General features: G+C 47.3%; 1 protein-coding gene across 5 annotated transcripts in view; it reads left to right on the forward strand.

Moving 5' to 3' along the window:
* STS (steroid sulfatase) overlaps positions 1-21,307 on the forward strand; it is a 193,676-nt gene that overhangs the window by 58,206 nt on the left and 114,163 nt on the right. For all 5 annotated transcript variants that reach the window (XM_043458338.1, XM_043458334.1, XM_043458337.1 and 2 more), the window contains exons 2-5: positions 9,168-9,308; positions 12,353-12,474; positions 12,570-12,692; positions 15,506-15,929. In XM_043458338.1, coding sequence (XP_043314273.1) covers positions 9,168-9,308; positions 12,353-12,474; positions 12,570-12,692; positions 15,506-15,929 — 810 coding nt within the window. The remainder of the gene's footprint in view (positions 1-9,167; positions 9,309-12,352; positions 12,475-12,569; positions 12,693-15,505; positions 15,930-21,307) is intronic.

The following is a 21,307-nucleotide window of genomic DNA, read 5'->3' on the forward strand; positions in this document are numbered from 1 at the left end:
CCCAGTCAAGGAACTAAGACCCTACATGCCACAATGTAAAGATAACGCATGCTGCAATGAAGATTCGGTGCAGTCAAAGAAATTTTTTTTTAATACATGGATGAAAAAAAAAATGGTTCCTCTGCTCTATCAAGTGAAAGACAGTGAAGTCGCTCAGGTGTGTCCAACTCGTTGCGACCCCATGGACTGTAGCCTACCAGCCCATCCATGGGATTTTCCAGGCAAGAGTGCTGGAGTGGGTTGCCATTTCCTTCTCCACTATATCAATCCTCCCATTGGATTTTAATCCACTAAGAAGGTTTCATTGTTAAAAAAAAAAAAAAAAAGTTTCCATCCTGATTGATTTGGCCTCTAACTCACACACTGTAAGCAATGATCTTTACCTGTGATCTGGGATTTCTCAGTCTTCCTGTTGGCCAGATGTGATGAAACGCCATACCTGTTAAATATTACCCCCAACTTGGCTACCTGAGATTCCGGAAGAGAAACAGAGCTACCTGGCACAAGCAAGTGCCTTTTATTCTTTTTTTTTTTTTTTATCCCTGTAAAGAATGAAGCACAATTTTAAACTAAGTTCCTGGAATTTTGTGCAATTTTCCACTGCATCTATTTTATTAGGTGTTTCAGTGACAGACACTGGACAGATGTTGCAGCTCCAATATTTATACTGCATGTCAGATGTTCTGCTTATTTTGATTTTTTTTTCCCCATATGAAGCACATGTTAAAGTCTGCATTTTAGAGGTGAATCATATGGTAAGATAGTCTATGATACTGTTTCAGGTATAAAATGTCCTATTTGAAACCAGAAAATAATGTATACAACAGCCTGTAATTCTTTCCTTTTCTCTATAAAAGGTTGGAAGGCCTTGATAGCAATAAAATGTCTGTAGTTAGATTTTATAATTTTAGGAGTGCAGTGTTCGGGTTTTAGAATTATGTAATCTATTGCCAATGAGCAGTTGGTATAATACTATTTTAAGCTCCACCATGATATTACTATGTATCAGCTTTAATGGCATCTCTATATTGCTTTTCGCTACAGTGCTTTGTTTCTCTATTTTTATTAAAATCCCCTCTGGATTTGAAAGCATAATGGAAATTTACCAGTTCATTTTATGTTTTCCTAATCCCCTGCTTTCATAACTTAAAACATGTGTTGTTCCTTAGAATTTGAAATTTTTATTAACTGTACATTATTCTCCAGCTCTTTGATTTTTTTTTTTTGGCAGTTTGTTTCCAGAGCCTGACGGGTTTTGCTGAGTGCATTTAACTGTATAATATTTCATATCAGATGGATGGGGAGCCTGTTGCTTTTAGTCATCTTTCAAGTTTATTCATCGCTGCAGTCTGATAGTCAGGATGGGGGGCTGATCAAATGCATAAGCTAATGTATGTTTACAATCACGAGTAGAGGCTGTTTCCTGAGTTAGTTGTGGGTTTTGCTTTTTAAAATAGACATCAGAACTGAGAAAGAGAAAAGCAAATGTTTTTGTATTAACACACGCGTGTAGAGTCTAAAACAGTGCTGCAGATGAACCCGTTTGCAGGGCAAGAATAGAGATGCGGATGTCGAATGGACTTGTGGACCCCAGGAAGGAGAGGGTGGGATGAACTTGAGAGACATTGACATACAGATGACTGTGTGTAAAATAGACAGCCAGTGGGAAGCCTCTGTGAGGCACAGGGAGCTCAACTCGGCGGTCTGTGATGACCTCGAGGGGTGGATGGGGGGAAGGGAGGGGTTCAAGAGGGAAGGGACGTATGTATACATACTCTTCATTATAGACAGAAACTAACAGCATTGTAAATAAAATGTGGCGAGGCTGGACTTTCTCGTGGCCTTCAAACTTGCTCCCCAGTTTACCATTTATGGAATAGCTTCTCTTTAAAGATCCCTCTTTGGGTTTTATACCTGTGACTTCATGTTGGTCTAGAATAGCAGGTACTTATCTATCACGAGGATGAGATGGTTGGATGGTATTGCTGACTCGATGGACATGAGTTTGGGTAAACTCCAGGAGATGGTGATGGACAGGGAGGCCTGGCGTGCTGCAGTTCATGGGGTCACAGAGAGTCAGACACGACTGAGCGAATGGAGGAGAATGACAAGTGTGGGATCTTGTCCTGTCTAGGAATCAGAGCCGTGGTCCCCTGCATTGGCAGGCAGATGCTTAACCACTGGACCACCAGGGAAGTCCCTATTTCACGTATTGTTAATAGTGTTTCAACGTTCCCCCAACCTCAGTATGACATCTGCATCCAGTTGTTCTCCTCCGGGGAGGATCTCATTCATGAGAAAGCAACAACTGCAAGTGTGGTCAGCTGGTGCAAGACCGCTCTCTCCCCACCCTGGGTAGCAGCTTTCTTGAAAGCAGAGAGCATCCTCCTGAATTGCAAACCATTGGCCCGCAATGAGTATATGGGCCCTGTTCATGGACCCATGCAGCTCTGGCCCCCGTAACTTGGCTTGTTTAAAAGTCTGGTTCAGAAATCACTTTGCTTCTGGATTTTGCAGCTGTTGCTTGTCTTCTGCTGTTTGATGTGATTACTCAAAGATCAAAGCCAGGGACTTCCCCTGGTGGTCCAGAGGTTGAGATTTAGTCTTCCAGAGCAGAGGACGTGGGTTTGATCTGTGGTTGGGGCGTAAGATCCCACATGCCTCCTGGCCAAAAAACCAAAACATAAAACAGAAGCAACACTGTAGCAAATTCAATGAAGACTTTAAAAATATTAAAGAAAAAGACCAGAGCCAATCTGGGTCTTACTTTTATTTAGATGAAACTCATTTATCCTTGGGAACAGTGAGAGACTTTATTTTCTTGGGCTCCAAAATCACTGCAGATGGTGACTGCAGCCATGAAATTAAAAGATGCTTGCTCCTTGGAAGAAAAGCTATGACCAACCTAGACAGCATATTAAAAAGCAGAAACATTGCTTTGCCGACAAAGTTCCGTCTAGTCAAAGCTGTGGTTTTTCATAGCTTTCAAAGTAGTCATGTATGGATGTTAGAGTTGGACCATAACAAAAGCTGAGCACTGAAGAATTTATGCTTTTGAACTGTGGTGTTGGAGAAGGCTCTTGAGAGTCCTTTGGACTGCAAGGAGAAAAGTCCTGTAGTCCCAAGGACTGCAGTCCTGAATACTAATTGGAAGGACTGATGCCGAAGCTGAAACTCCAATCCTTTGGCCACCTGATATGAAGAACTGACTCATTGGAAAAGACTCTGATGCTGGGAATGATTGAAGGCAGGAGGAGAAGGGGATGACAGAGGATGAGATGGTTGGGTGGTAACACCGACTCAATGGACCTAAGTTGGGTAAACTCTGGGAGATGGTGAAGGACAGGGAGGCCTGGCGTGCTGTGGTCCATGGGGTCGCAGAGAGTCGGACACGACTGAGCGACTGAACTGAACTGACTTTGATTGTGGTTGCGTTGAGTCTTCACTGCTGTGGCTGGGCTTTCTCTAGTTTTGGCGAGCAGGGTCTACTCTTCTTTGTGTTGCCTGGGCTTCCCATTGTCGTGGCGTCTCCTGTGGCCGAGCATCGGCTCTAGGGCGTGTGGGCTTCAGTAGTTTTGGCACACGGGCCTTGTTGCTCTGAGGCATGTGGGATCCTCCCAGACCAGGGATTGAGCCCCTGTCTCCTGCCTTGGCAGGCAGATTCGTTACCGCGAGCCACCCAAGAAGCCCCTGGAAGGCAGATTCTTCACTGCTGGAGCACCAAGGAAGTCCTGGTCCATTATTTTAATAAAAATGGCTATTGCAAATATTTCATCCTAATGCGGTGATTAAAGCATCTTGTCCCATTTATCAGTCATTCAAGCTTTTCTTTTCCACTGCAAGTAAACACAGAACTATAGAATCCAAGAGCACTAGAGAAAAGGCAAGGGTGTCCCTCTATTGAGTAGAATATAAATTCTAGGTTGAAGAACTAACCAGAGTTAGGCTGAAAAATGTTGTGAATGTACTTATTATCTGATCTACGATGCAGACATATTGAGTTATCAGAGAGGATAATTCATCAGGGTGGGTTTGGCAAGCGAATTCATATTCTTTTCCTGTAATCCATTTTCATAGCTTAACATTTTTATTAAAAATGACACCTGTTCCCACACGAAAAGGAAGCACATTTTTAAGACCTCCTGATTGATTTTTCTGCATTATTCAGGAGTTGTGTTTTTAATTCAGAAAAATAACAGCTACCACACTGCACTCAAATTACCTCTGCAGACATATGTGGTTTCTCTTGGTGGGGTCCTCAAACATTTCCATGACATGAGCAAACGCAGGCAGCATGGGCAGGCGGAGGACTGGAGAAGACTATCTGAGTGCCTGCTAAGTCAATGCAGTCATGTCCAACTGTGCAACCCTGTGGACTGTAGCCCACAGTGTCCGGCTGTGCAACCCCATGGACTGTAACCTGCCAGGCTCCCATGTCCATGGGATTCTCCAGGCAAGAACACTGGAGTGGTTGCCATTTCCTCCTCCAGTGGATCTTCCCGACCCTGTGAGTGAACCCAGATCGCCCACATGGCAGGTAGACTCTTTACCTTCTGAGCCAGGGAAGGCTGTGCACACATCTGAACACACAGGATTGTTTGCTGGAGGAGACCATTGTCTAGTTGTCGGTGTCAGGCCAGCTCACCGTTCCCACACGCCTCGAGGAGGGCTCTGGGCAGACTCACAATCAATGATGTGGTCGTTCCATCACTTTGGACAAGTTTAACCTGGTTAAATTTGGCTGGGCTTTCCCGATGCCTCCGTGGTAAAGAACCCGCCTGCAGTGGAGGAGACATGGGTTCAATCTGTGGGTCGGGAAGATCCCCTGGAGGAGGGCATGGCGACCCACTCCAGTGTTCTTGCCTGGAGAATCCCATGGACTGAGCATCCTGGAGGGGCTACAGTCCATGGGGTCTCGAAGAGTTGGACACAACTGAGTGAGTCAACAACAAACATGTCCTCTGGCTGGAAGTTATACCTGGGAGAATATCCTGACTGTGGTTAGACCATGCCTCTCAGCTGCACACACTATCTTAACTACCAAAGCATTTTTGTTTTTAAAGGCCTTTGCATTCTGCTTATAGGAGGAGTTCTCTGTACTTGCTCATAATCTCGAAAAGAACAGCAGTGAATCTGTGAGAGCTGGGGAGGGGGGGGGCACCCCCATCCTGCCTGGACGGATGGCCGGACTAAGGATCGTTTGTATGAAATGGCTGCAATGGGGAGGGGTTCGCTGGCTTTGCCGGAGTGTGGGGTTGGGAGTGGCAGCTGGCCTGGCACTCAGCACGCATCCTGCTTGTTTGGAGCCGTCTTTGGCTCATGACCTAATCGGGTTGTTACAGCCATCAAGCTTGGCCCCGATCCTGGGCGTGCTCAGTCATGTCCGACTCTTTGCGACCCCGTGGACTGTAGCCCGCCGGGGTTCCTCCGTCCGTGGGATTCTCCAGGCAAGAATCCCGGAGTGGGTTGCCATGCCTTCCTCCAGGGGGTCTTCCTGACCCAGGGATCGAACCCGGGTCTCCCACGTCTCCTGCATTGGCAGGTGGGTTCTTTACCGCTGATCCAACCTGGGAAACCCTGATGCTAGTTAGGTCAAATGATGTTCCTCTTTCTCTTCTCAAAACGTGGCCTGCGTTGCATGCCTCTCAACCTCCAGGTGAAACCTTTAGGTTGTTCTCACTAACAGTTTTAGGTTGTTCCCAGAGGCTGTCTGATATTCACAGCACAGATGACAGTATCACGGGAAATAAGAATGTCACCGGACTTGCCCTGGTGATCCAGTGGTTAAGACTTTACCTTCTGGTGCACGGGTGTACAGATTTAATTCCTGGTCAGGGAGCATTTATCCCTCATGACTGTAAAAGTGGTACAAATAAAAAAAAAAAAAAAACTTAAAAAAAAAAAAGAATGTCAAGCCTTTTCCAAATCCCTCCCTTTCTCTTCTGCTACAAAGCTTATGCTTCATATTCTGTTGTTTTCTCATTATGCATTTTCATTCTCTCCAACTAGCCTACAAATGTTGGCCTATTCCTTCATACTGCATGTTAGAAATCTAAGCAAATAAGCCCATTTGTATCTTTTTTTTTTTTTAATTAACATTCCACCTATTTGTTGTTGTTCAGTCGCTAAGTCATGTTTGACTCTTTGGGACCCCAAGGACTGCAGCCCGCTAGGCCTCCCTGTCCATCACCAACTCCCGGAGTCTGCTCAAACTCAAGTCTATTGAGTCAGTGATGCCATCCAACCATCTCATCCTCTGTCATCCCCTTCTCCTCCTGCCCTCAATCTTTCCCAGCATCAGGGTCTTTTCCAATGAGTCAGCTGTTCGCATCAGGTGGCCAAAGGATTGGAGTTTCAGCTTCTGCATCAGTCCTTCCAGTGAATATTCAGGACCGATTTCCCTTAGGATGGACTGGTTTGATCTCCTTGCAGTCCAAGGGACTCTCAAGAGTCTTCTCCAACACCACAGTTCAGAAGCATCAATTCTTTGGCATTCAGCCTCCTTTATGGTCCAACTCTCACATCCATACATGACCAGTGGAAAAAACCACAGCTTTGACTATGCTTCGTTAAAAAACCAAAAGCAATCTAAATATATATATATATATCTAAGTCTCTAAAAACAGCTATTAAAACACATTTTCAGAGACTTCCCTGGTGATCCAGTGGTTGAGACTTCACCTTCCACTGCAGGGGGTGTGTGTTGGATCCCTATCAGGGAGGGAAGATCACACATGCCTTGCTGCCAAAAATCCAAAACATAAAACAGAAGCAACGTTGTAACAAATTCAATAAAAACTTTTAAAGGTGTCCATATTAAAAAAAATATTTTAAAAAGACCACATATTCAGATGGGATTTTTGCTGCCCTAATGTCAGACAGTTTTTCTTCATGACTTTAAAAGAGGTCATCTATGTAGATGACACTTGATGAAATATCATTGATGATACGTGGCTCAAACTGAACAAAACATCATCGCTTCTAAACAAAGGACAGTTTGCGGTGTAGGTTTTTCTCTGTTTCCAGTAAAACTTTTCTGCATCGGGCAAAGAGATCAGGAACGTGTTGGTTGCTGTGGCAAAGTTTTCCATTATGTCAGAGCAGTGTTAATTTTCTTGTAATGAACAGGTTCGATGTAATTACATCTTTAGTTATGAAAATGTTCTTTTGTCTCTCTGCTGCAGAATAATTCAGTTTTAGAAATAGCTACGTTCTCAAAAAAAACTTTGCTTTTCTTCTTTGCTAAATGAAGGTTGTTCAGAAAAATATTTTTTTTTAGGGAGGATAGTTTGCTGTTTTTCAAAAATTAATGTGCTATACACTCTTAATATTTTAGAGCACTTTTATTTCATTTTAAGTACTTTTATCAACTAACTCTTTTCATAGTTTGAAACATCTTTAGGAACACCTGTTCTACTCCATGTGTGTGGGTGAAAAATCAGTTCTGGTTATTATGGTAATAGTTTTCATGCAGTGGGATCGTAAGTGACTATTAAGAAAGATAAACTTTCAGACATTCTTTTTTTTGGTCTTAATTTAGTTTTAATTGGGGGATAATTGCTTTACAATATTGTGTTGGTTTCTACCACATATCCACATGAGTGAGCCGTAGGTATACATACGTCCCCTCCCTCTTGAACCTGCCTCCCACCTCCCACCTGATCCTGCCCCTCTAGGTTGTCAGAGAGCATGGGTTTGAGCTCCCTGAATCAGACAGCAAATTCCCCCTGGCTGTCTGTTTTACATATGACAATGTGGATACGTCAGTGCTATTCTCTCTTTGATTCCCACCTTCTCCTTGCCCTTCACCGTGGCCACGAGTCTGTTCTCCGTGTCCGCATCTCCATTGCGGTCCTGCACATATGTTCATCAGCGCCGTCTTCTACGTTCCATGTATATAATGCCTTAATATATGGTGTTTGTCTTTCTCTTTCTGACTCCCTTCACTCTGTCTAACCGGCTCTGGGTTCATCCACCTCGTGAGAACTGACTCAAATGCGTCCCTCTGCATGGCTGAGTAGTATTCCATCCCGTATATGTACCACGACTTCTTTATCCGTTCCTCTGTCGATGGGCATTTAGGTAGAACACTCTTTGTTCTACATAAAGGTAGAACCTCTTTGTTCTACCTAAAGGTGACCGAGTCGTAAAGACAGAGTGAGAGATGCTCTAAAGGGAGGCGGACAATTACAGAATTGTTTCCGAGCTCTCGTTTGTATATGTTATCCCATAGGTATACAGAAGTTAGGAGACACGGTTCCTTTAAAGCTGTGTTTTTACATTTATTTATTTGCTGGTGCCGGGGTCTTTGCCGTGGCGTGTGGGATCTTCCGTTGCGGGGTGTGATGAATTCCCTCCTTCCACTGTGTTCGCTGCCACCTCTTACCACCCAATGCTGCCCCAGGCAATGAACACGGCCTTCCTTGAACTTGGAACGGTTTGCGACACACCCATGTCTACACATTTCCCTTTTAAAAGCTGCCCCACTGACAGTCGACCATCGCGGCTGATTTTAGAGAGGAGTTGACATCGACAAGTGGATTATCCTGAAATGCCTGGTTGTTTTTTTTTTTTTTTTTTTCCAGTGCAGAGCAGGGAATGTTTAGCTGATGACAGAGCCTGCCTTAAAGAGATGATTGTTTTCACTTTTCAGCACGAGATGACTGTGTTTTCATTTTTCCAGACAGAGCCTGTGTTTTGGTTTGAGGTGGGAAGGAGAGGTCAGTGCTATGCAGGGAGAAGGCAATGTGTGTTTGTTGTGGAAACACACAGGGCAGAGGGGATGCCGTTCTTTCTACGGTGATGTCTCAGGCTTCCCAGGCGGCTCCGACGCAGGAGACGTCAGACACTCGGGTTCAGCCCCTGTGCTGGAGAAAACCCCCTGGAGGAGGGCACGGCAACCCTCTCCAGGATTCTTCCCTGGAGAATCCCGTGGACAGAGGAGCCTGGCGGGCTGCCGTCCACGGGGTTGCAGAGAATCGGACACGACTGAAGCGACTTAGCACGCACGTGACGTCTGTGTTGCTTTGGATCCTGTACCGTCCGGGGCGGGTGGGTGGACAGTACCCTTTCCTCGAGGGGGAGGGGGAGAAGGGAGAATCCCAGAGAAGGGGAGTGGTCCCTCCCGCCGGCGTCCTTCACGACTCTCTCGCCCTCGCCCTTTGCAGGGACATGATGACCCTTCTGCTTCTGCTGCTGTTCCTCTGCGAGGCCCACAGCCAGGTGGCGTCAAAGCCCAACTTCGTCCTGCTGATGGCTGACGACCTGGGCATCGGGGACCCTGGTTGCTATGGCAACAAGACTCTCAGGTGCGGCTCTGGGTAAAACACAGGGGCCCCTGCACGGGCTGGCCGCCCCGGGACAGGCAGTGGGCGTTCGTGGAGCACAGGCCACGGGGAGTCATGCAAAGCCCACCCTCCCTGCCTGCTGCATGCTTTCCTCTGTGGCTATGTGTAGACAGTGAAAACGAAGACTGTCCTTGAGTCATGTAAACCACGGTGCTCTGAGGTCACGAAAAGCAGGAGCTTCGTCTTCTTAACCCTTGTAGGGAATTCCCTGGCGGACTGGAAGAGTCGGACACAACTTAACGACTGAACAACAACAGTTCATATTAGATATACTATTAGACGTGACATTCCTAAAATTTACTAATGTAATATGCAACTGACCCTACTAAGGAGTCTTAATTTAAAAAGTTGCAATCAAGTCTTTAAAGTTCACTGTCTGCCAGTTATCACAAGGAAGAAAAGGGCTATCCAGTCATAGATAAGAATTCATAATAACAAATTCATAATACCCTAAATCTGTCTTCTTCTCCATATTAGCATCCAATTCTTTTTAATTGAAGTACAGTTGATCCAGAATATTGTATGAGCGTATATACACACACACGTGTGTGTGCTGTGTGCTAAGTTGTTCAACCATGTCTGAGTCTTTACAACCCCATGGACTGTAACCCGCCAGGCTCCTCTGTCCACGGGATTTCCCAGGCAAGAATACTGGAGTGGGTTGCCGTCTCCTTCTCCAGGGGATCTTCTCGACCCAGGGACTGAACCTTTGTCTCTTATGTGTCCTGTATTGCAGGCAGATTCTTTACCAGTAGCGCCACCTGGGAAGCCCATATACACACACATACATATCTTCTTTACATATGTGTATATTCTGTTTTCCATTTCTTTTCCATTATCATTTGTTACAAGAAATTGAATATAGTTCCCTAGACTACACAGGACCTCCTTGTTATTTATCTGTTTTACAGTGGATGTCTGCTAATCCCAAATTCCTAATTCATCCCTCCCCTCACCCAGCTCTTTCTGAATGACATGCTTCATTTTATAATATCACACCCCCAAATAGATTTCTCAGTAGCCAATCTAGGCACGAGTGAAACATACGATTTCAGTATTCTCAGCATCTTGTAATATAAGGCAGAGGCCAAGTGGAAATCTTGACAATTAAATGCATAAAGTAAGCTAATAAATGGGAGAGGAGTTTGAGATGACAGAGCAGCACAACGATCTTCCCCACTGAGGTATGCATTTTCACACGGGCTTCCCTGATAACTCAGCTGGTCAAGAATCCGCCTGCAATGCAGCAGACCCCAGTTTGATCCCTGGGTCAGGAAGATTCGCTGGAGAAGGGATAGGCTACCCACTCCAGTATTGTTGGGTTTCCCTGGTAGCTCAGCTGGTAAAGAACCTGCCTGCGATGCAGGAGACCTGGGTTCCATCCCCGGGTCAGGAAGATTCCCTGGAGAAGGGAAAGGCTACCCACTCCAGTATTCTGGCCTGGAGAATCCCATGGCCTGTATAGTCTATGGGGTCACAAAGAATCGGACAGACTGAGCAACTTTCACTTTCACTTTCACTGTTACATGACTGGCCTCTGGGCACTTAAGCACGGAGGGTGGGGCCGCTGTGAAGGAAATAACATGCCTCATCCCACAGGCCAGGAGGGGAGTGCAGTTAATCACATCGTCCTTTTATGCTGTGATGGCAGCTGCTGAGATGGGGCGATAGAGAGACATCCTACTGATGGAGCAGGCTCCTCCCACAGGACAGGAAGACCACAGGGGGGCCCATGTACGGTCAGGACCGAAGTCTAGAAGATGGGCAGAGTGGCAGGGGCCAGGGCTTCTCTACAAAGATATGGGATAACCACTCAGCGTGGGCCCAGTCCTGTGAGAACTCCGCCTCCCCATGCCGGGGAAGTCTGGCGTGATTTCCCGAGGTGACGGGGCCACGACCTGCCTGGAGAAAAGGCCACAGAATGGCTTGTCCCGCGCAGTGCCTCATCCTCGAGGTGAACCCCTACGTGAGCATCACCTTGGCATGAAAACCCAGGAGTCCACAGAGGGTGTGAGGGACTCACGGCCTGACCTGTTTCCAGCTTTGCCCTGGACTCTGTGAACCCCGGGCAGTTCACCCTAGTTCCCTGGTAGATGCACCTGGAGCCCTTGCTTCCTTGCTCCTGGGGGTCCCGTCAACCCCTTCTCCCTGGAAAAGTGAAAGTGTGAGTCGCTCAGTCGTGTCCGACTCTTTGCGACCCCGTGGACTGTAGCCCAGCCAGGCTCCTCTGTCCTCGGGATTCTCCAGCCAAGAAGACTGGAGTGGGTTGCCCTTCCCTTTCTCCAGGGGATCTTGCAGACCCAGGGATGGAATCCAGGTTTCCCGCATTGCACGCAGATTCTTTACCGTCTGAGCCTCCAGGCAGAGACTGATGAAAACTCCTTAAGAGCCTCTCTTTGGCTGTGGTTGGGAAGAGGAGAGTCAGGCTGCCCCCAGAGCTTTCTCGTTGTGGGGTACAGAGGTGACTGGTGGGGGGGGGATGCGGAGGCAACTGGGGGGGATAGCTGAGACGGAGAGAGAGAGACCTTGAAACATCTCTACCCCCCTTGTCCCAGCAGCCCATCCTCAGGACTCGGCTTCTCCCTCCTAAACCGGAAGCTCAGAGCCCTGGGCGAGTGAGGTCCCCCCAGAGGGCTGACCCCAATCGTGGAGTCCTCACTGTGGTTTTCCCATGACTCAGAGCCACGGTGCTCTGTCCCCTCCCTTTCCTTCCCTCCTTGCCACCACGTGCTGTGGTTCGGCCGCTCAGTCGTGTCCGACTCTCTGCGACCCCACGGACCGCAGCATGCCAGGCTTCCCTGTCCATCACTGAATCCCAGAGTCTGCTCAAACTGATGCCCGTTGAGTCGGTGATGCCATCCAACCGTCTCATCCTCTGTCATCCCCTGCCCACCAACACACACGGCTCTATTTCCCTGGGTTACTGAGAAGTGATTCACTGTACAGAGCCCCCGAAGAAGCTCTCTTAAGGTCGTGATGAATGACCCACGGGGTCTCTGTTCCAGGACTCCCAATATCGACCGCCTGGCCAGAGGGGGCGTGAAGCTCACACAACACCTGGCCGCATCGCCCCTGTGCACGCCCAGCAGGGCGGCCTTCATGACCGGCCGGTACCCCGTCCGCTCAGGTAACGCCCCCCAGCTCCCGCACCGCGGTCCTCCTCCTCCTCCTCCCAGTCCTAACGGTCCTCCCCGTCTTAACGGTAGTGTTCTCCTGGCTCAGGAATGGCATCTCGGTCCCGAGTGGGAGTTTTCGTCTTCTCGGCCTCTTCTGGAGGACTGCCCCCCAGTGAGATTACGTTCGCCAAGCTTCTGAAGGATCAAGGCTATTCCACAGCTCTGATAGGTATGGGCAGCCGGGTGTGGGAACTGAGGGTCTGGGCAGGGTCGCTGGGAGAGTGGGGAGGGCGTGCCTGCAGCCATCTTCAGGATGACATGGCTGATAGAATTTGCACAACTGTAGACAGGGAAGAACCCATTTCAACTCTAAATCAAAACAGCAGGCATCTGTGTGCACTGTTTGAATGTGTGCATGCGTCTCCTTATTTATGTGTCTGTGTCTATGTGCGTCGATGGATGGATGGATGGATAATAGGTAGATAATGATAGACACACAGATGGAGTGACAGATGGACAAATGGATAGATGGAAAGATAGTTGAGTTAGGGGATAGAGACAGGGAGAGGTAGCTCAGTAGATGAGGTGGATGATGGGTGAATGGCTGATGGATGAATTGTGGATGCTGTATGGATGGATGAATAGATGGATGGTGGATTGGTGGAGAGGTGGATGGCTGATGGATGGATGGTGGGTGAGTGGCGGATACTGGATGGGTGGATGGTAGGTAGATGGTGGATACTGGATAGATGGATGGATGCTGGGTGGACGGTGGGTGGATGCATGGATACATAATGGATGGATGATAGGTGGATGATGGATACTAGATAAATGGATGAATGGTGGATGCTGACGGATGGACAGTGGATGGATGGATGATGGATGGTAGATGGCGGGTGGATGATGGATAAATGGTACATGGATGATGGCTACTGGATGAATGGATGAATGGTAGATGCTGATGGATGGGTGGTGGATGAATGGATGCTGGATGGTAGAAAGCAGATGGATAATGGATGGATGGATAATGCATGGATGGTAGATGGTAGACAGATGGTGGATACTGGATGGATGGATGGGTGGGTGGTAGATGGTAGACAGATGGTGGATACTGGATGGATGGATGGATGGATGGAGGGTAGATGGAAGACGGTAGATGGATGATGGATGGATGGTAGATGGTAGACGGATGCTGGATACTGTATGGATGGATGGATGGATGGATGGACGCTGGGTGGATGAATGATGGATGGTAGGTGGATGGTGGATGGATGATGGATGGATGGTAGATGGATGGTGGATGCTGGATTGGATGGATGGTAGGTGGACGATGGATATCAGATGGAAGGATGAACAATGAATCCATAGATGGGTGGATGGATGGGTGGGTGGATGAACAGAGGATGCTGACTGGCTGGATGAAAGGTAGATGAAAGGGTGAGTGGGTCAGTGGGTGAGTGACTGGATGCATGAATGAATGGTGGATGGTTAATGAATGCATGTTGGATGTTGGATGGATAAGACGCAGAGGCAGAAAGTTGAAATATATGCTAGATAACAAAAAAATGCAGTTGTGCACACACAGCAAACACCACCGCACACACACACACCCCCACAACATACTATTGATAAAGATTTTCATCTTACACGGCAGTAATAAAATTGCATCTGAATGTTTCTCATTTGACATTCTCACTGATTTTATTCCCTTGATAGGAAATGAATCCTTTTCCCCTTTCCCTTGATAAGCTTGGGTCTACATAGGTCATCAGACAAATCATGGAAAACCTCATGGGAGCAAAATGACCCTTCCCTTCCTTCCCACATCTTATCATAAAGCCACCATCACTTTGTCTCTTGTGTGAGGCTCTCACTAATTTACTGATGCACTTCACATGTTACAAGAAATGTTTAGAGGTGTTTAAAATAATTACTGACTTGTGAGTACGATTTACTCCTTCCTCGGGGGTTATTAAGGGAGAAAGTCAACTTGTTCTAAGACTTTCCTTTTAAGGAAATGTCCTTAAAAAAAAAAAAAAACACCTGTGGGATGCCCCAGGTGGTCCAGTGGTTAGAACTTCTGTTTCCAACGCAGAGGGTGTGAGAGCTGAGATCGGAGAGGTCAGATCCCTGGTCGAAGGGCTGAGATCCCATATACCTCATGGCCAAAAAGCTAAACCAGAAGCAGTATTGTAATCAATAAAGTCTCTGAAAGTGGTCCATGTCCAAAAAGGGCTTCCATGGTGGCCCTGATGGTAAAGAACCCACCTGCTACTGCAGGAGATGTAAGAGATGGGGGTTCGATCTCTGGGTCGGGAAGATCCCCTGGAAGAGGGCATGGCAACCCACTCCAGTATTCTTGCCTGGAGAATCCCATGGATAGAGGAGCCTGGTGGGCTACAGTCCATGGGGTTGCAAAGAGCTGGACATGACTTAGGGACTAAACAACATGTCAGAAGAAAAGAGAATACTTAAAAATAACAAAAGAAAACACAAAAAACCTGTCCCAAAAAAACATTGGTGTTTTCTTATGTAGTTTTTCCCTCCTGCCTAAGAAGTATATGGGGCTTCCCTAGTGGCTGAGTGGTAAAATAATCCGCCTGCCAGTGCAGGAGATTTAAGAGACCCAGGTTTGATCCGTGGGTTGGGAAGATGCCCTGGAGAAGGAAATGACAATCTGCTCCAGTATCCTTGCCTGGAGAATCCCATGGACAGAGGAGCCTGGTGGGCTACTGGTCCACGGGGTCCCCAAGAGTCGGACACGACTTAAGGACTCAGCAACATGAAGGATGCAAGCTGTTGGTCTTGGGGCTTTTTTTTTTTTTTCCCTCCAGTCCCCAAATCGCCTCTTGTTTTCTGGTGGCACTACCCTAGACCGTTTAGGGAAATGGAGGTGAACGGGATCGAACAGATGTATCTTGACGGTCGCGCAGAGAGGCCCTAGCGGGTGTCAGCCCACAGGCGTCCGAAGCTGAGCTGGGCCCCGAGGGCGGGGGTTTCCGCTGGCTCTAAGCTCGCCGCCCCTGTGGTCTGTCCCCTCAGGCAAGTGGCACCTGGGCATCAGCTGCCACGACCGCGGCGACTTCTGTCACCACCCGACCAGCCACGGCTTCGACTACTTCCACGGGCTGCCCTTGACCAACCTGCGTGACTGCAAGCCGAGGGGAGGCACCGTGTTCGCCCCGGCCATCCGGCTGCTGGTCTTCGTGCCCCTGAGGCTCATCACCGTGGCCCTGCTGACCCTGGCCTCGCTCAAGTGGGTGGGGCTCATCCGGACGCCCCGCTGCGTCTTCCTCGGCCTCCTCCTCCTGGCCGCCCTGCTCATCGGCCTCCTGCTGGGCTTCATGTACTACTTCCGGCCGCTCAACTGCTTCCTGATGCGGAACCGTGACGTCACGCAACAGCCCCTGTCCTACGACAACCTCACGCAGAGGCTCACGGCGGACGCCGCACGCTTCTTACGTCGGTGCGTCGCCTCTGCCGGCCCGACGGTGCCCAGGGCGCGCGGGCGGTGCCGTCTCGGCGGTCTGGGCGGAGGTAGAGGGGGGACGGCGGGGGACCAAGGTGCCCGGCGAGCCACGATTCCAAGCGCCTGTGCTTGCCGGGGGGATGTCTCCAAAGGGCATGAGAGGGCATGCTTTGCAAAGGGGTGTGTGTGTATGTCGGGGAAGGGATCCTGATGCTGGGCAAGATGGAAGGCGGGAGGAGAAGGGGACGACAGAGGATGAGGTGGTTGGATGGCGTCCCTAACGCGATGGGCGTGAGTTTGAGCAAGCGCCGGGCGTTGGTGATGGACAGGGAGGCCTGGCGTGCTGCAGTTCATGGGGTTGCAAAGAGTCAGACACGACTGAGCGACTCAACTGACCGAGGCGGGGCTTGGGAGTTGCAATGCTGTGGGCTCCATCCTGCCAGGGTCGCTTTGGCAGATTCCGCCACCACCCCCCCCCCCACCCCATCCTGTGCAAATGAGTGTGTACGTGTGCTCAGTCGTGTCCGACTCTTTGCGACGCCATGGACTGTAGCCCACCAGGCTCCTCTGTCCGTGGGATTCTCCAGACAAGAGTACTGGAGCGGGTTGCCATTTCCTCCTCCAGGGGATCTTCCCCACCCAGGGATCGAACCCGGGTCTCCTGCTTTGATGGGTGGATTCTTTACCATTGCCTCACCTGGGAAGCCCCCTCTCTCAGGAACTCTTGCTGTGAAAAACAGAATTGTTCTGTTGGCTTTGAAACTTTAGGGGACATTCTGAGAGAGAAAGATGGAAACTCACTGTGAAAGTCAAACATTTCACCTTTTTTATTTTTAACTAATTAATTAATTTTAATTAGAGGCTAATTACTTTACAACATTGTAGTGGTTTTTGCCATACTTTTTTTTTTTTTTTTTTTTTTTTGATGCCTGTGCTAGCGCTCTGTTGTGGAGAGCGAGCTTTTCCTTGGTTGTGGTGCTGTGGTTTCTCTTTGTTACAGATCGCGGGCTATAGGTCCCAGGCTCAGTAGTTGTTGCTCAGGGGCTCGGTTGCCACGAGGCTTGTGGTCTCCTTACCAGCGATAGAACCGGCATCTCTTGCACCCCCCTGCATTTGCAGGAGAGTTGTTAACCACTGGACCTCCAGGGAAGTTCCTCTGTGGGTTTCTCCTCTTAGGGAAAGTTTCTCCTCTTGTTAAGCTGCCTGAAATAGAAAGTGGAAGTGTTAGTTGCTCAGCTGTGTCCAACTATTTGGGGGAACATTCCCGTGGAGGAGGGCATGGCCACCCACTCCAGCATTCCTGCCTGGAGAATCCCACGGACAGAGGAGCCTGGTGGGCTACAGTCCACGGGGTCGCAAAGAGTTGGCCACAACTGAGTGACTAACACACAGGTCCAACTCTTTGCGACTCCCAGGCTACATTTTTCTAGAAGGCAGCAAAAGCTTTTGAACTTTGGAAGACGTGCGTTTTACACTATCATCCCGTAAGAGGTCTCACATGTAGATGTTTAGCTGAAACAAACCTTTCCCGAAAGGAGTTGCTTCTTCTCAGAGGGATTGCTTCTGATGCTTTCTACCTGATTCCGTTTTCATTTTCTCAAACAATGATCTGGTCGTGACACTGAATTAGTATCGTGACTCAGCAAGGAGTCCCAGTCTGCATGGCTGACGAAGCTCTTATTACCTCCTGGGTTAACCTTACACTATTTTATAAATAAGAGAAAGGCCGTTCTGAAGTAGAGTGGTACTCTGGGGATGTCAGACCTACACATTTCAGCCAAAATACAACAGGCTCTTGCTTGAAAAACTTGCTGAAACAGTGAAACCTTCTCATGTCTGTCTCTGCTGCTGCTGCTGCTAAGTCGCTTCAGTTGTGTCCGACTCTGTGTGACCCCATAGACGGCATCCCACCAGGCTCCGCCGTCCCTGGGATTCTCCAGGCAAGAACACTGGAGTGGGTTGCCATTTCCTTCTCCAATGCACGAAAGTGAAAAGTGAAAGTGAAGTCACTCAGTTGTGTCCAACTCTTAGCGATCCCATGGACTGCAGCCCACCAGGCTCCTCCGTCCATGGAATTTTCCAGGCAAGGGTACTGGAGTGGGGTGCCATTGCCTTCTCCGTGTCCGTCTCTACTCACCGGAAATCTCCCAGAAACCTGCTGGGAGGAGATGAATGTTACACTGCTCCTTATAAAATGACAGGTTTCAGGAATGACACTCAACTTCAAGGGTGAGTCACTCTTTTGCAGCACCTGGTATTTTGACACAGATGATTGAAACTATATGATATGTGAATATTCATACGACTAGAAAGAATTTTAATGGATTCCTCAGCGTATGATCTTGAGAGGGGATCAAAAAACATTTGATTAGCCCGAGGGTATTGAACCTCAACCAGTTTATCTTTTTAAACTTTTTACATTTTATTTACTTTTAAATTGAAGAAGAGTTGATTTGCAATGTTGTCTTAGTTTCAGGGGTATGACAAAAGTGATTCAATTTTGTATGTAACGTATAGATAGATAATACTTTATAGATTCTTTTCCATTGTAGGTTTATTATAATTGAATATAGTTACCTGTGCTGTGGGCAGTAGGTCCTTGTTGCTTATCTATTTCATATGTAATAGTGTGTGTATCTGTTAATCCCAAACTCCTAATTTCCCCCAACCCCCACTTTCTGCTTTGTAACCAACCATACATTTGTTTTCTATGTCCTTCAGACTATTTCTGTTTTGTAAATAAGGTCACTTGCACTGTTTTTTTTTAGATTTCACAAGTGATATCATAATTGTCTTTCTCTGTCTGACTTAACTTCACTAAGTATGATCTTCTCTAGGTCCATCCATGTTGCTGCTAATGGCATTATATCATTCTTTTTTATGGCTGAGTAATATTTCCATATTCTTTACCAGTTCCTCTGTGGATGGACATTTAGGTTATTTCCATATCTTGGCTTTTCTAAATAGTGCTGCTATAAACATTAAGGTGTATATATCTTTTATAATGATGGGTTTGTCCAGAAAACCATGCCCAGGAGTGACATTTCTGGATCATGTGATAGTTTTATTTTTAATTTTTTTAAAGGAATGTCCATGTTGTTCTCCATAGTGGCTGCACAAATTCACATTCCCACCAACAGTGTAGGGGGGTTGCCTTTCTCCTGCATTTATTATTTGTAGACTTTTTGTTTGTCTGTTTAACTTTTTGCCATGCTGCATGGCATGTGGGATATAAGTTTCCCGACCGGGGATCAAACCCACACCTCCTGCATTGGAGGCACAGAGTCTTAACCACTAGACCACCAGGGAAGTCTCTGTTTGTAGACTTTTTGATGCTGGCTGTTCTGACTGGCATCAGGTAAGTACCTCATTGCAATTTGAGTTTACATTTCTCTAATAGTTAGTTGTCCAACCAGTTTATCTTGGTTTTACTGAGGTTTCTGCAATTTTCTTCCAGAACTCAACATGTAGGATATTCTAGCAAAACCATAGTTGGTGGTTGTGGGTACTGAGTTATTTTTAAAGGGTTTTTTCTTCAAAGGGGGTGATTCCAATGCATCAGTTTGGCCAGAAAGTTCATTTTGGATTTTTCTGTGACATCTTAGGCTTCCCTGATAGCTCAGTTGGTAAAGAATCCGCCTGCAGTGCAGGAGACCCCACTTCGATTCCTGGGTCGGGAAGATCTGCTGCAGAAGGGATAGGCTACCCACTCCAGTATTCTGGGGCTTCCCTTGTGGCTCAGACGGTAAAGAATCCGCCTGCAATGTGGGAGACCTGGGTTCCATCCCTGGGTTGGGAAGATTCCCCTGGAGAAGGGAATGGCTACCCGCTCCAGTATTCTGGCCTGGAGAATTCTATGGACTGTATAGTGACATCTTAATGAAAAACCCAAATGAACCCAAATACCTGTTGCCCATGTTGGAGTAATATTAGTGAAAAACCTGCCATGTCTGTGCCATGGTGCCCTTCATAAGAAACTTCTCATGTGCATTATCTGAAGACTGAAAGATTTAAAAAGCATCTAGGTTAACTGCTTTCTCATTTTTTTTTAATTTCTTTTTTCTCTCTGAGCTGTATTCATTAAAAACTTTTAAAATTAATTTTGAAATATAGTTATGCAATATAATGCTAAGTGTCGGGCGTACAACATGGTGATTTTCCATTTAAATACGTTATGAAACAATGACCATAATAAGTCTAATAAAGTTATGTCCCAATAAAAGTTATTATTGCAGTAAAAAAGAAGCATCTAGGTAAAACCACTTTTGGGTAACATGGTTCTCTCTATTAGAGAAGATATCTAATTGCTTTGCTGAATTGTTGGATTTAAGAATCTTGAGAGAATCGTCTTAATATGGCACCAGAGAACCATAATGAGTGGTGACACTACCACATTTATAAAAACTTTTTTCAAGGATCTGAAGGCACATAAATGTGTTATTTCTTTCACCAGAATATCCTGACAAATTTAGGCAGCTCTTACCACCTTTATGGGGCTTCTGTGTTGGCTCAGTGGTAAACAATCTGCCTGCCTATGTAGGAGACATGGGTTCAATCCCTGGGTCGGGAAGATCCCCTGGAGAAGAAAATGGGAACTCACTCCAGTATTCTTGCCTGGAAAATCCCGTGGACGGAGGAGTGTGGTGGGCTGCAGTCCATGGGGTCGCAAAGGATAGGACACGACTTCACAACTGAACAACTACCTTTATGACATGTATATTCAGGGCTAGTCAGTAACAGAAGGATAACATACTAGCACAGACAGTGTTTGTGAAATTTATTCAGATTCTTTTGAGTCCAGATTTTCCGATCGACCCCAGTGCCTTCTTTCCATGCATTGATGTAGAGGACAGTTTGTGGGTATACAACTTGCCCTGGGTTCCATTCGTCAAAGGCTATGAGGAAAATGATTCACACTTTCATTGCTAAAATTTATATTCTCTCTCTGAGCCTCATGGCTGGAATGATTTATCAGTCAGTCAGTTCAGTTCAGTCACTCCGTTGTGTCCGACTCTTTGCGACCCCACAGACCGCAGCACGCCAGGCCTCCCTGTCCATCACCAACTCCTGGAGCTTGCTCAAACTCATGCCTATCGAGTTGGTGATGCCATCCAACCATCTCATCCTCTGTCGTCCCCTTCTCCTCCTGCCTTCAATCTTTCCCAGCATCAGGGTCTTTTCCAGTGAGTCAGCTCTTCCCATCAGGTGGACAAAGGATTGGAGTTTCAGCTTCAGCATCAGTCCTTCCAATGATTTATAGTCAAGCATTTGTTTTCGAGATGCTGACTTGAGATGTGAAGCCTCTGATGACAGGGGCGCCAGGGGCTGATGCTTTCATGGGTTTGTGATGGTCCCAGGTGAGTCGTGCCCCTGCA

This window comes from Cervus canadensis, chromosome X, assembly GCF_019320065.1.
Source record: "Cervus canadensis isolate Bull #8, Minnesota chromosome X, ASM1932006v1, whole genome shotgun sequence".
Lineage (NCBI taxonomy): Eukaryota > Metazoa > Chordata > Mammalia > Artiodactyla > Cervidae > Cervus > Cervus canadensis.